The sequence below is a fragment of the Juglans microcarpa x Juglans regia genome, chromosome 6S, assembly GCF_004785595.1.
Source record: "Juglans microcarpa x Juglans regia isolate MS1-56 chromosome 6S, Jm3101_v1.0, whole genome shotgun sequence".
In the NCBI taxonomy this organism is placed as follows: Eukaryota; Viridiplantae; Streptophyta; class Magnoliopsida; order Fagales; family Juglandaceae; genus Juglans; species Juglans microcarpa x Juglans regia.
In genome coordinates this window covers 502,736-518,696 of record NC_054605.1, presented here as the reverse complement: position 1 = coordinate 518,696, position 15,961 = coordinate 502,736, and the positions used below count along the sequence as shown (strand labels likewise).

Here is a 15,961-nt window from a genome sequence, read left to right as displayed (position 1 = left end):
CTTCAGCACAGTCATCTCTTTCTTACTCCCAAGTTCATCCTCCAAAACCACGAATTTTGATGGCTTGCTTGAACCAAGAACGGCGAAGTGCGTGAGAGTTAAGAGTTGGCAAATCTGAGGTCCCAACTCAAAACCTTAATCCAATCCCAGCTTCGAATCCCCTTTCAAAACCAAACTCTCTCAACCAATCAGAATCTCCTCTTGGCCAAAACCCCCACCGATCTTCTCAAATTCACCGACATGTCCAACCTCTTGCAGTACCATGCTCTGCTCGAGAGAAGCCCAAAAACCTTGGCCACATCCTTGGCCACCAACAAATTGTTGAGCTCGACCTGGGTGAGATTCATTAGGGACTTGAGGGCATCAGAGTAGTTGGAGAAGGTGTAGTTATTGCTGGAGATGCAGACGTATGTACAGTACAGAAATGGCTTTTGGCATTTGAGGGCGGTTGAGGAAACAGATAAAGTCAGACCGTCGGTTTCGACCAATGTTAGGTTGTAATAAACTCAGTATTGGGTTTCATCCAATGAAACCGACTTTAGTCGGGTGGGCCCATATCGAGCCTTTCGAATTGATCAAGGCGAGGCCTTTTTTGCACAGCCCTAATACTTGTGTCTAACTTATTCCTATTATTTCTAACTTAATAATATATTAGACTAAGTGTTATATGTTATTATTTTGTATTATTATACATTAATATTACATTGTAGTAGTACTGTGATGTTCATTGTTTACATATACTAAACCATTATTAGTCAATTTAGTCTATATATATTATAGTACTAGTATATTTTTGAATTTAACTATATAACTTTTAGTTATAGATAAATATATATATTTTTATAACATATGTATAATATCGGAGTCGGAGGCCAAAAGTTGGAGTCGAAGTCAGAGTCGATATGCCGACACCTCCGACTCCTACTCCGACTCTAACTTGGAAGTGAAAAACAAATCCGACTCCAATTTCATTTTGTCAGAGTCAGAGCATATTCAGAATTGAAGTCAGAGTCGAAATTTCAAATTTTTGTTCAACCCTAGTGAAAACGAGACAGGCCAAATGGAGAGACACGTCAACTTCCTCTCAATGATCGAATCCAAATCGAGTTGCAACAATGCTTCATGAGAGCAAGAGAATCAGCAAAAAATGTTTGAGACCGATAGAAGGAGATTTGGAATATGGATGAAAATAGGGGATCAGACAAAAACCGTAGACTCGGTCCACTACTTCGTGCTAGTGCACAATAAAGTGAAACTCACGTGTCAGGCTTGTTTGAGGGTGTAAATGCACTATTAAGTGCATGCTTAGAATTGCAATGGATAATATAACTTGAGACTTGAGACTTATAGTTGTAACTACTATTAAAAAATTATTTATTGTCTGATAACTATACATCTAAAGCACTTTCAAACATGTATCATTTGTTTAGAAACGAATTAAAAGCATTTTTGAGATAAATGAGATAAAAAATCATTTGATTTTTTAAAGATTATAATCATATTCTTGATAGAAACGAAATGTTATAATCAAATAATAACAAAAACAATCTATTAAGATTTTCAGTAATAAATTGAAAAAAAATATCTTCAACAATGCACAAGTGAAAAAGAATTTCTTCATGCATTTCCAAGTATAATACCAAAGGTTATTGTGATAATTATTTGAAAGTTGTAATATGTATTTTCCCTCATTGACGATTTCCTTTAAGTTGTAACTACGTTCTACATTATTGAGAAAATTGCATTTAAAAAAAATATAAAAATGATACTTCTTAAAAAAGTATTTTAATATGCAAACCGAATTTTATCATTAATGAACTTATAAAGTTGTTTAAGCATTTTTTTAAGACTCCTAACGCAATCTCAAACAGACCCTAACACCTCATCAGTCATTCGTGGTGTCGGTCCACAGAATTCCAACCACCACAAACTATGGTAGCTGCCACCTCGAGTAAATTAGGATTAGGGATTTTAAGGTTCAGGCTTTAGATACTCTGCCCTCCTACCAAAAAACAGAATAAATTTAAAAATGAAAACATGGGTGATCTCAAATGGTTTCCAATTCCAAACTGAAGTAAATTATGAAATTAATTAAGTTTCGGTTTTCTACATCAAATATATCTCTAGTATTCCCAAAATGAACCTTTTCTAGATAGTTGAGATTCCTCCAAAAGAAATTTTGAAGTCACCCTAAAGGTCACAAGAATCTCCCCTTCTCAAAATAATCCCACTCGACGAAATGAGTCTACCTGATGATCCAACCATTTTAGAGTAATCATTGAAAGTCGTCATCAGATTGCATATGGAGTGGACTTGATGGTGAATCATTTACTTCTTTTGGTATTTCTGCTCCTAATGATGATTCCCCAACATCTACTTCCCTATGCTTTCTGCTTCTTTTGAGCTTGCTTTTGTTGAGAGTCTGCACACAATCAACTACACCTGTGATTTCTGAATTCTCTATGTTAGCTTTTTCAGCACTCGCAGACAAAAGGTCACCACCATCCTCGTTGCCATCAGTTTCTTCACTTGACTCAATACAGTTCCCATTCTCCTCTTCAGTCTTAGATTTCAGCGACTCAATCACATCCATCAACTCTCTATTTACCTGCCACAATCAATTCCACAAATTACCCTAAACCATCTCCATTGGTTATAAAGAATGGTCCGTCCATACATGAAAAATGGGGGCAACCAGTAAACCCCATTTGTTGCTACGAAAACAAGAAACTGACGGCCATGCATTTACCAACCAAGATTCATTCCCAACTGTCAGGGTTACTGGTTTTTGTCTCTCTTCTCCCATTTTCTCAGAAATCGAATGCAAAATAAAGCACAAGTTCAGTTCACATAAATCAAGAGAAAAAATTATGCATGGCATGGCATACCTGAGGATTTTGGAGAAAATCAGAGATGTCCATTGGGCAAGATGGGCAATTCATGACATTTTTCTGGGATCGAAGCATCCTTCCACCTCTGCTTCTCTCCCTCACAAAAGTTTTTCCAGCAAATGCATCCTCCAAACACAACTTGCAAAAATTATGAGCACATGGTGTTGTTATTGGCAGAGTCATCACCTGCCGACAGATGAGGCAACTGAACTCTGCATATGCAAACATACATGAGCGAACATAAAATGTACAATTAAATATCATTAACACATGATTTACCATGCAAACCAAGTACTAAACAAACCCACTAAATCTGTTGATTGTTTTACTATTAAAAAAAATTAAAAAAAGACCCTCCAAGTGCCAATGAATCATTAGCTAATGGAACTTCTCTTCCTAGATTTGACATACCCTATCAAAATACCAGATATAGCCTAGTTGAGGGTCAAAACAAAAGAGCTAATGACAGATGACTCAATAATGGAGAGAGAACAGACCTTTCAGGAGCTTCTCCCTTACACTCATATTCTGAGCTCGCCTCATTGCTTTCCTTGACCTCTTTATGTCTTCGGACTTCCCAGTAGCTACCCGTTTCCTGCTAGGTGGTGGAGGTTTTTTCCATTTCCAGCAACATTCTTCCTCCTTTGAGCAAAACAGATAATTCATAATTCAACACACCATAGGAAAATGCTAGTGCTTAGAAGCTTACTACCAGTGTTGGTGAAAGCATCAGGCCCACTTAAGCACAGACATTGTCTAGAGCCTAGGCTAGCAAAAGCACACACCTAATTGAAGTAAAGGGCACATTTTTATAAAACAATTTATAATAACAGAAAGTCCATAAAATAAAATAAAAAAGGTTTAGGAAGCAGGATGATAATATATTTAATTTTTTTACAGTTAGGACACGGTTAAATCATTAACTCAATTTATTATTAGACTATTATGCAACATCACAATTAAGTAGTAAACAAGTTACATAAAATTTAAACATAGCATTTTATATATTTCTCTTGTGCTTTACTAAATTTACTAAATAGCCATGATGAAATTAAAGTACATGGTTGAATCAAAATCTACCAAAAAAGCCACCACAAAAAAATAAAAAAGGAGCACATTCAAGAATTGTAGGTATTGACTTCAAAGCTAATACAAGCAATCCATCTAGAAAGCCAACTTTACTATTATATCAGGTTCAAAGCCTATACATCACATGGGATGTAAATGATATTAAGCATTAACTAAATCTTGAATATTTTTGTTTTTGGGTCTTGACTTGATTGTTTATATTTTTTGGATAAAAATATTATCAAAGCTCACTTCTTCTTCTTCTTCTTCTTCTTCCTTTTTTTTTTTTTTTTTTTTTTTTTTTTTTTTTGCATTTTGAGCTCAAGCAAAAAGAATCAAAAAACTGCCTTTTTTTAAATGCACGTCGCATTTGGTAAGCAAATCACTTCAACATCATTGCATTGCACTTAAGCATGCTTTTACCAACACTGCTTGTGGCTAATTCTAGAATTTTTTATTGAACTTCATTTCTTGAATAACATCAAACATCACCCTAAACTCATGTTAACTTTGGTTCATTACTCATATCAACTATGGATTGAGAAAACAACCTCCCTGAAATAGAAGAAACCAAAATATAATAATCTTAAGTTCAGGGATAGAATTGAGACCACTCACATCAAAGTCCCATAATGGGCAATCCTTCCTTTCCATTATTTCTGTTGCCTTCTTCAGCTCAGAAATAACAGGTAAAGGTCTAGGTCGATCCCCATGCTCATCACTGCAGTTGAATTAGGAAGCTTTAGCAGAGTACAAGAGAATTAAGCCAGTTAATAACTGACCAAACACAAACCTTGTCCATGGGGCAGGTTCATTGTCACATCTAACGAACAGATACCTGCAGACCTTAAAACCCTATGTCATGGAAACAAATCAGATCTGTTCAGGCAAAGTAAAACAGATGAAATATAATTGCTTGCAAAAAAGAAAAAAAAAAAAAAAAAAAAAAAAAAAAAAAAGGTAAAACAGATGAGCAATGCAAACATGCAGAATAGCACATATTACCTGAATACCCACTTTGCGCCAACATTTTTCAATTCTATAGACACCATCATACCTTACCCCTTTTTCCGGGGCATATGAAGAGCGCTTTTCTTTGTGGGACCTGCTCATCAAAATATGGAAAAAAACAAATAAAAACACTAACCATTGCTAGTTTCCTTTTTTAATCCCTATGTATACAATAATAAGTTTTGAATGGTTTACTGCCCAACTATAAATTTTACCAGCAATAAAGTAGGGTTTCCTTTTACTAACCACTTTTCCTTTAGTATAATCAAAAACTTTTCTTCCTCTAACAAGCATGTTGTTAGATTGTAAACTATTAGCTGGCTCTTTCAATATCTGGAATAAGAATAAAAATTTGTTCCTAACTTCCCAGGCAAAGTGAAATGGCAACTGACACAAAGTCTCAAATAGACAACCTTAAATCACACCTTTGGATAATACTTTTCAACTGTGGGAGCAATGGGTCTGAAAAAGAATTTCAATACCACTTCTAGCCATTCGAAAAATGATTTTACCAAAGTAAATTTGTAAATGCAGTAGGGAAATTTTAAACTGTGATAGTCAATAACGACAAACTTATAATATGAAACAATGCATTGAAATGACCTTAAAGCGAGAGAAAAGATTCATTAAATATTTAATATTACCTGACAACTCGAACAGGATACCCTTTTAAGCAACTAACTTGAAGCGCCTGGTTCATTTTCTCGAACTTCTGATCAAAAGACTGATCTTTGTTTGTCCGTTTGTTCCCACTAAGATCCCTGCCTCCACTGCCATTCATGCAAAAGCATCAAACATAATAGAAGCTTCATATGTGAGGAGACCTTTGGTAGAATATAAGTTTATCACATTTATTGAAAACATGTTTGATAAGAGGAAGGCAAAAATAGACATTAATAAGTTGAAGATTAGGACAAATAAAGCAAAACAAAAACTTTCAAACAAAAGAAATTGTTTAATCCTAATATTATCCACAAAATTGATCCTTATGTACACAGACATACTCAAAACAGGAACTCTCCAATGCATGGCAGAACATGGCCACAATGGGGATTTCATAGTATCCAGAAGTCCTCATAGTAGCTGATCTTATAGATGGCAATAAATCACAAATAGCAGCCACAATCAGCTGTAATATGTTCATTGTTTAAGCTTTTAGAGAAAATTAATACATGAAGAATAAAATAACAGACCCAGTGTTCACTGATGAGCCACAAACTAGAACCATTTGAAAGAGCACATTCTGAAAACAAACCTTCCAGTGTAGAGGAACCACTCTCCATGGTCTTCATCGTCTTGGTAGCCCCCTGAAAGAGCCACTGACTGTGCACCATAGTTGGATTGCCCAGCAATGCCAGCTACATGTGGAAAATGAGCACCCCATTGCCGGCACTCCAATCTGTCTTCCCAGCACTCTCCAACAAGCACACCCTGATTCCTTTCTGGGTCATTTTCAGCTGGGATAGGACCAAAATGGTCAGGGGAAATAGTGACAAATATCTTCCCACTTGCAGCATTGGCCTTCCCACTCTTTTGAGCCCTCTCAGTAGTATAAGCCTTGTCAGGCCTATTCCGGTTGTGTACAAAATGATATACCTTTGAAGGCCCTCCAGAACCAATTGATTTGGAAACCTTTGCCATGCGAATAGCTACCACAAGGGTAGAATTGATACGGGGTTGACTCGCCATTTTGGAAGGAATGGAGCACCGGCACTTTGCACAAGTACGCTTCCCTTGCCCAACCCACTTCTGGAAGCATTTAAGGCAGAAATTGTGTCCACATGGTGTCTGGCAAAAGCAAAAAAACAAGAACCTAATTAACAACCAAATATCACAAGCAAAATCTTAGTAGCATACAAAGAAGACAATGAAGGCAGGCATAATGGTGAAAATTCCATGTCAAAGAAACAATAATGAACACCTAAACCTCAATTACTTCAAATACCGAATTCGCACAATCTGAGAAAGTCAATGGATACAGTAATTCTATTAAGTCAGATGTTGACACCTAAATGACCAATAGAACCTATAAAACCGTAGCTGACAAGGACAAGCACTGAAGAATGAAAACATCTGTAAGAAAAAGAAATCATAAAGAACTAAGCAAGTACATAAATAATGTCATGCCAGATCCCTACGGATTTAATTTAGCATTTTTTTAATTAGGCTTGATTTTTCTTAAAACGTTGACCAATATCTTTTTAATACCAATTGGTTGTGTTTGAAATGTTGGTAAACGCCAATAGGTAGAATATTAATTGTTGTTTTACCATGTTTTAAATGCTGAAATGTATTAAAGTACCAATTAGTGTAGAATTAAGTTCTGACTTATGTCATTCATGGTCTCAAATCTGCTATAGTAGGTAAGTATTCATAAACTGGCCAAATTAGGACCATATTTAGACCTGTAAGAGCAGAAGAATCTATCTGGAAGGCTAGGAAGCTGTGGGTCAAACTTTATGGATTAAAAAAGATTTCCCTAGACAGAAATTGAAGGAAAATAATTCCCAACAGCTCACATTGTCCTGAGTTTTCATTAAGAAAATCTGGGAAACACAATAGAGTCACCGTCTAAAGCATGCTGTAGCCATAGATTAGTAGCTTCTATTTTCAAAATCCTAATATACAATCTTTCTATGCCCTCGCTGGCATAATTTTTTGCATCCTCTCTCAAGCCTCAAAGAAGTCCAAGAAGTTGCACTCAAGGGCTCATTTGGATACTTAGAATATCTCATAATTCTGTAAATAGTAGTGAAATGATTTGATTTAAGATATTTTATTGGATTTTGGGGGAGAGAGAGAGAGAGAGAGAGAGAGAGAGAATTGAATAAAAATATTATAAAGTTAAAAAATTATTTGAAAATTATTTTTGTTTTAAAATTTGAAAATGTTGTACTTTTTTTGTGTTTTGTTTGGTTGTTTGGAAAAGTTGTAATGATTAGGTAATTATTAGATGAAAGAGTTGAAGATTTGAAATTGAAAAGTGTTTTGTGTTTTGAGTAATATTTAGGAAGAAAATTATGAGAAGTTTTGAAAATATCTAAGAATGTTTGAGTGTCCAAACGAGGCCTTAGCGTAGTCTCTAAGTTAAATGCAAGAATATTAAGGCTAGAAAAAAGGCAAGAAGCCAAAACACTGTCTAGAAACTCTAGTGGACAGATTGTTGACACTTAACTCCTTCATAGTTCATGATTGGTTGCATAGGAATTGTACAGATTTACCAAGCTGGGAATTCGTCCACTAAGAGTTGAGTGTCAACAATAGTTCCTGGCCTGATATGTTGGCCACCTCACTTTTCCCTCTATTGAGGATGAAAACATGCTGGTTGTGTGTCAAAGTTTCTCATTTCTCAGCATCATTGCTGCCGACTTCGAAAAAAAATCAAAAATTAAAATTAAAACAGCCATACGGATAATTAACCCATGCACAGTTTTCTTATTTAAATGTTAGCCGTGTGAAATAAAGTAAAGGAGAAAGAAGGGTGCAAGAGAGGACAAGATGAGGATGGGAAGGGGAGAGAGAGGAGGAAGTAAGAGGACAAAATTAAGAGTAGAATTGTTCTTTTAAGAGCAAGCCAAAGCGACACAAGGCTCCTCCCAAAACTTCTTTCTTTGTGTGGATAGCGTCATTAGGCAAGATCCTTACTACAGATAATCTGAGAAAGAGAAAGATAATCGTTGCAGACTGGTGCTGTATGTGTAAAGGAGGGGGTGAGTCAGTGAATCATCTACTCTTGCATTGTGAGATAGCCAGGACTCTCTGAAATGAGGTGCAAAAGGATGGATTTAGCATGGGTTATGCCGGAATCCGTGGTGGATATATTGGCATGTTGGACCTCTATCTGAGGTGTGCATCAGATCAAAGTGATTTGGAAGATGATTCCTATTTGTATTATGTGGTGCTTGTGGCAGGAGTAAAATGAAAGGACGTTTGAAGAAAAGGAGAGATCAATGGCGAAGCTAAAAATTTTCTTTTTTAGGACTCTATGTACTTGGACCATTGCTGTGGACTTTAATGGCATGGATTTTCATGATTTCTTAGTTGCTAATGTGTCCTCATAGATAGTGCATACTACTTTATAACTGGCAGTTGTTGCTCATTCTTGTTAATAATACTTATTTTACTTATCAAAAAAAAAAAAAAAGAGCAAGCTAGAGAGTAGGTAGATATGATCATGGCTTTTTTAAACATAATTGACATGTATTTATTTTATGAAATTGTGTTTAATTATTGTGGTAACATTTTTTTATGACGGGGGAACCACCCCACAACAGAGCCCTTAGGGATCACCCATGGAACCTAAACCCTCAGGAAGACTAGTACAACAACCTACCACCATGGCCTCCTATTTCAATCACATTTTGATCCCAAGGGGACTCGAACCTATGACATGGGACTCATGCACATAAGTTCGCTCTTACTACTTGGGGTACCCACGGGTGAATTATTGTGGTAACATAAAACTTATTCTTTTATGAAACGGCATCATTGATTTCATAATGTGATGTATTTATTGGGAGTATTATGCTAAATGATGGATGAAAGAAATGAAAGGAAAAGAAAAATAAAGGAAACAGAAAAGAAAAGAAAAGAAAGAAAATTAAATGACCATGTGCATGAATGAGCGTACATAAATGCTTTTCTTGGCCTTTTGACTGTCGAGGGGTAAAGGAACAAAAGGATGAGGGGTGGATGACAATGCCAAGTATAGCTCTCTCAGGTGCACCTGAATTTATCAAGTTGTCCATCTACTTTGAATGGATTCTACCCATTGCCACAGGCACAAAATTGTGATCTTTAAGATCATCAAGCCTTACACACAAGGCCTAATTTTATGTTGGCCACCAAAAGATTAACAAAAACACATCTTAAATGGGTGGATGTTATTACAGTTCATGCATGTCCTTTTAAAAGTGATAGATCAATTTAAAATTGTGGTAACAATGTGATTTATCAACTTACTGAGTCTCTGAGTCAGTTTATATTTATAATTTAACCGTCCCATGTATTGAAGAGACGGAAGACGTGCCAGCAAACGAGACTAATAAATGGAGACCATAACTTAGCTATAAGAGTCATTAACGTTTAGTGTTTTATTTCCGTTAGTTCATTTTGATAATAAGGAACCTTATTAACAAAGAACTATCTCCTCCATTGAGCGTTCCCTATCTTTAAAATTGATTATGATAATTTCATTACTTCCATATGCACCTCTTGTCATATAAACACCACACTTTTAACATTAGTCTCATGAGTTGATGCAGTATAGAAAAAAAAAATCCTCATTTATTTTCATCTTTTAATTTTCCTTTTTAATTTTCTATTTGAGTTATTTTGTGTTTGTTTTTTGTGAAGGGAGACTTTATAATTACATTAAAAAAATTGCATCGGAGAGATATTGCAAATATTGAAATATAACAGATTGTAAATTTATTAGTAGGTAGAAGAGATATAGAGAGAGAGAGAGAGAGAGAACAAATCATGGTAAATTAAGAGAGTTATTATATGATATAGATATAGAGAGAGGGAACAAATCATGGTAAATTAAAAGAGTTATTATATTGTCAAATTGATGTTTAAAGCACATCATCCACATCATTTAAATGGTAAGATTTGATTTGTAAAATTTAAATTTAAAATTTATCTTTCAAATCAAATTATGTATGTAAACAGTGTAGGTATAGAGGTCTTATAATAGCATTACTTATTGAAAAACCATTGAATAAAATTTAAAAAAATGAATCTTGGTAAGCTATTTTAGATTAAAAAAAATTACACCGGTCATATGGTAACAAATAATGTACAACTATACATATGGTAATTGACATAAGCCGTGAAGGAATGGAAAACCCGATAACTGATACCAGGAGGAGAAGACAAAGAAAATATCACTGAGAGCCTCGAAAGACCAAAAGGATTTAAAGAACACCAACCCAATACGAAGGACCTGTTTGGTTAAGAGTTCTTTCAAAAAAATTTCAACTTCAATTCAAACATCTTTTATCTTAAAAAATTATATTCTACTTCAACGTTTTAACATTTCATCCAATCATTAATCCAGATTTCAGATACTAAAAAACCGAATACCAGGACCCCAAATAATAGGATATATAAAACAGTTATTCAAAAAAAAAAAGAAGAGGATATCCAAAACAGAGAACACTGTGCAGAGAATTTCCAAAATGGCTCATAGTTTTATCTCGGAATCAATAAAGTATGAATAAATAAAAGAAAAATCAGCAAAGGTGATATGTAAGTGCACTAAGACCACAAACGCCAATAAAAAAATTAAAAATAACATTTTTTTTTAACAAAGCTAAAGGAAATGAAAAGAACCAAGGAACCGTACCGTAACAGGCCTCTCCGGTAACTGCATACAGAAGGAGCAGTTAAGGCTCCCATCCAAAAGATCCAACACATCGTTACTCTCACCTCCTCGTCCAACATTCATTTCCTCCTCCTTTCCTCTCTTCCTCTTATGGTTCTTCTCATCGCCATCGAGACAAGCATTTCCCCTCATCATCAACTCCTGACGCATCTTCGCCTTCTGACGCTCCGTGAGGGACGCATCAGCCTCAATCTCACGGATCTTAGCGATAAGGTCGTCGGAGGCGCCGCCGGAAGCAGTAGCAGGCGGGAGGTCAAGGGAGAGAGAGGTACAGTCGGGGCATTCCCATTGGAGAGCGGAGGCGATAGTCTCGGGACGGGAGGAGAGGCAGTTGAGGTGCCAGGGTGTGGAACAGGTTTTGCAGGAGAGGTTGTCTTCGTCGGAGGGCTTGACCTTGCAGAGCATGCAAATACCGTCACCGTCGCAGGGCAGTTGGCGAACTTGCGCCATGGGAGGGAGTGATGAGTGAGAAGTCATGAGGCGAGAGGCGAGAGGCGAGAGGCGAGACGGAGACGTTTGAAATGCAGGTCAGCTCTGGGTGAAATAGATCTTTTTCAACTCAAAATAAAAGAGACGGCGGGTTTTTGAAAACAACTAAAGTGGGAGAGATGGTGATTTGAATTTCGGATGTTATCATAAGCGGTCGTGTATACCTGTTCTTCTTACGTGTCCGCTTATCATTGCTATACTAGACGACAGCTCACCTAGGAATGAATTCGTTTTCTCACCTTTCGTTGGTTCTGCCAAACAATTAATGCAATCCACTTTTTTGGACCCTGCCCCTTTACCCTTCCTTCCATTGCGTTTTTATTTATTGAAATAATGAAGAAGCATCTAACCTTCTTTTCTTTTTTTTTCTTTTCTTTTCTTCCACCGCGTTCTCGTGTATATATTACAGTGCTAGTATTGGATTTATTATTTTTATTTTTTAAATTTGATAAAAAAATATATATATTTTTTATAAATTCAAAACTTCTCTATTCATAATCTCACATTAAATTAACTATTGAATTTATCAAAATAATAATATAATATTATTTTGTTGATAATAATATTTTTAATTTATTTTTTTTATATTTTACAATTATACTAACTATATGTTAATTAATAATTTAATTTGATACTTAAATTATTATTTCTCAACCTAAATATATTGTGGCTCAAAATTGAAAAATAATAATTTAAGTAAATAAAATAATGGTTATAGAGTGTGAATAGTGAGTCTTCAAATTTGAAGATGAAAGAAAATGTACTGTAACTAAAAGCTTGACATTTGAGCATATGGTGAATCCAATGCTAGGATTTTAAAGCTAAAATTATCAAATTTTAAAGATTGAACTCATTTGATAAGTCCAATACTAATGCTCTTAAGCAAAGACTATAACGTTATAAATAAGCGATGAGAAATTTAAATAAGCACTTCATTATTGTTAACGAAACACAAATAAAAAAAAATTATACAAGTTTTAAATAGACAAATTTTATATAAATCTTTGTAAAAAAATAGATCACACTTAAAAAAATTAAAAAAAAATTATTCTTTATTAATAGGATTCACTTTTTTATAAAAGACTTATATAAAACTTATATCCGGTATCTGCTATTTTTTGCATTTTAACTTGTTATTTGTGGTCCTGTGGATTACAATGTAAGGCCCAAACTGTTCTCACTGTTTTGAGTCGATAGATTAATAATTTAATTATTCGGAATAGGTTGGATGCTGCAAACAACCCGAATAGCCAGTGGCCAAGAATGTTCATGAGAGACTGTTTTGGATCCCACGCCCCACACCATTGGGCCTTTTGAAACTAGGTGCGTCGAAAGAATCAGAAATTCTATTCATAGTCCGGTTTACATTTCACACTCCACACGAAAGTCCACCTGGTAAACCGGTTCGTCTTCCTCCTGTCCAATTCCAAATTCGTCTGGTTCTCCCCCGAAAACATTTCCCTCTCTCACAAATCAACTCCACCTCTCGCCATCTCTCGCCTCTCCCTCCCTGAATCACTCCCCCTCTCGCCTCACCCGCGCCATCTCTCGTGTAACACCCCGTATTTTAGTGTATTTTCACTGAAGGATTATTTTAATAATTCAAAAATTTATTCTCTTGTTTTAAAATTATTGGATATTTTAAATAGTTTATTTTATGATCTTTAAATTGTGGAAATTAAATTTGATATGTTTTCTTAATATTATTTATTGTCATGCATTAAATTGTTCTTCTTTTTAAATTAATTGATTGTTGGATTTAATTATTTTATTTTCATTGTATCATTACGTTTAAATTATTTTATTTAACTTACTGTTTTGTAATCATTTTCGTTGGATCATTTTTGTGACCCAAGAGGTGAGGATTGGACCTCATTTCTTTTCCCCACTTTTCTTTTTCTCTCTTTTTCTTTCCTTTTTCTTTTCTTTTCCGCTGCGTTCCCTTTCCCCCCGCGCGACTCCCTTCTCTCCCTCTCTCTCCCCATGCGTTTTCGTCCCTCTCCCAGCCCACCGCCGTCCCGCCGCCGTGGCCCTCACCGCCCAGCCCATTCGCTCCCCCACCGGCCGGCGACCACCTCTCTCCAGTCTTAGCTCCTATCGCGCCGTCGTTAGCCTCCACGAACCGTCCAAAGCCGCAGCCTTCTCTTCGTTCGCGCGCCGCCGTCGCGCCACCTTCGGCCACCATTTATTTACCACTTCATCATCGACCTCCTAGCAACCCAATGCACCTATCATTGGCTCCGATCTACCACCGGTGAAGCTCATCTATCTCCATCTCCGTTTCAGACTTTTTGGCCTTAAAACCACCATTTGCGCGCGCCACCCACGGCCAACCACCACCACCATTGGCTTCACCGACCTCTCTAAACCCTACCCTATCAATTTCGGGTCTTGGATTGTCTCCGTTGAAAAGTGAGTTTTTGAGACCCACGGCCACAATGTATTTTACATTGTTTCGTTGCTGAGCCACCACTTTTTGCACCACCGTGATCCTTCAGAAATCATATTATAGCGTTGTAAGTATTTTTCTAAAGAACTTTCGTGATTTAAATATATTTTTGCACTAATTCATATTATTGTGAACTGGTTGGAAATGCTGGACTGAGTCCGAGGAGTTCGGGGGTTGGATGGATTGTGGACGGAGTTGTGTGTTTGATTGGTATTGTGAAATATTGGTTGTTGGTATGGTGTTGTTTATCTCGGTGGAGCTCCTCTGGTCACTCGGGAGAGGAATATACTGAGTGATGTCCCCTGGGTTGTCGCTGGGCGACAACGGGATTTGACGAGATGGTCTCGTGTCAACTCCGTGGCCCCTCTGCTGGCGGGGGCTAAAGGATGCTTGGCCACGTACGCTCTGGGCGAGGAACTGGGCATCGCTCGTTGCGTAGTGGGTGCTTGGTCACGAAAGCGTTGGGCGCGGAACTGAGCATTGCTACGAAGTCAGGACGTGCGGATGATCCCTAGGGGAGATCATGGTGCATTGGTTAATGGAATAATGGGTTATTTACTGGGAATATAGCGTGTGTTGATTAAAAGGTTTTTATGTGATTCATTTTCTGGAAAAATGAGGTTTTATTGATTTGGGTCATTTTCTGGAAAAATGACGGAGTATTATTTTTGGGCCAAAATGGGATTTTGGCGTGTGTTGAAAATATCTATTTTCGAGGAAAATAGTATTTTTGGATCTAATGCATATTTCATCATATGCATGCATGTTGGTCGCATTAATGTATTTTTATCTCGTGGTTGTTTGGGTTATACTTACCTGCGGTACCGTTCTATGGTAACGCAGATTTTGATGCAGAGGAGGATGAGGGTGAGCTTGAGGAGTCGGCTCCGCCTGAGGAGTGATTGGGATCACTCGTATTCTGGTTTGAGACTTGTATATATTTCTATTTTGGATGATTGTATAACTTTTTAAAGATGATTTGTTTTGAATATTTGTATTAAAATTCTGGTACTTAGTAGACTTATGTATATTATCCGCTGCGTTGTTTATTGTATACTGTTGCATATGCACATACTTAACACTATCGTTGGGATGTGTGACCGTGTTGTCACCATCCCGGCATCTCGATTCTCGTGTCTCCTTACATGGGGTCGGGGGCGCCACATCTCGCCTCCCCCTCCTTGAATCAACTCCCTCCCCGACACTCCCTCTCTTGCCTCTCCCTCCCCTCGCTCGCGACTCTCGCCTCTCCCTCCCTGACACTCCCTCTCTCGCCTCTCCCTCCCTGAATCAACTTCTTCCTCTCTCAAGACCTTGACCACCACTACCACGAAGGCAACTCGATTGAGCTCGACTCCCAAAGCCGCGACAACGGGCTGCACTGATCTGGAAGAAAAATCACTTCTCTTGACCTCGAGAGAGGCTTCTTGCCGATTTTCTGGGTAATTTTTTCAAATTCCGTGTAATATTTTGAGTGATTGTATCTCTGTCTCTTTGTTATGGTGATTGTAATCTGGGCTAGAAAATATGTGGGGATATGGATTGATAATGCCACTTTGAGAAATGAATAGCAACTGTTTGTAAAAAAGACTCAAAGAAAATATTCTACCCCAATACTCACGGTGCCCCTCAGTTTTGGTACCCTTGATATATCTTATGTAGAAG

The 15,961-nt window shown here is 36.9% G+C and overlaps 1 protein-coding gene across 1 annotated transcript; it reads right to left on the bottom strand.

Moving 5' to 3' along the window:
- Positions 1 to 2,055: 2,055 nt before the first annotated feature.
- On the bottom strand, positions 2,056 to 11,946 carry LOC121237796 (E3 ubiquitin-protein ligase ORTHRUS 2). Its single transcript, XM_041134674.1, has 9 exons — positions 11,320 to 11,946; positions 6,226 to 6,758; positions 5,615 to 5,740; positions 4,965 to 5,064; positions 4,753 to 4,814; positions 4,578 to 4,680; positions 3,389 to 3,533; positions 2,889 to 3,103; positions 2,056 to 2,608 (listed from the first exon to the last, which is right to left on the bottom strand). The coding sequence occupies exons 1-9, from the start codon at positions 11,833 to 11,835 to the stop codon at positions 2,276 to 2,278; spliced, it is 2,133 nt and encodes a 710-aa protein (XP_040990608.1). The 5' UTR covers positions 11,836 to 11,946; the 3' UTR covers positions 2,056 to 2,275.
- Positions 11,947 to 15,961: the final 4,015 nt, after the last annotated feature.

What these genes read in the sequence shown, in the direction of transcription:
- LOC121237796 (XM_041134674.1), bottom strand. Translation starts at nt 11,835, where the DNA reads ATGACTTCTCACTCATCACTCCCTCCCATGGCGCAAGTTCGCCAACTG. An exon ending in TACCGGAGAGGCCTGTTACG is followed by an intron (nt 6,759 to 11,319) that starts GTACGGTTCCTT and finishes TGCTTTTGCCAG; the next exon opens with ACACCATGTGGACACAATTT. An exon ending in GCCCATTATGGGACTTTGAT is followed by an intron (nt 3,534 to 4,577) that starts GTGAGTGGTCTC and finishes TTTTGCTCAAAG; the next exon opens with GAGGAAGAATGTTGCTGGAA.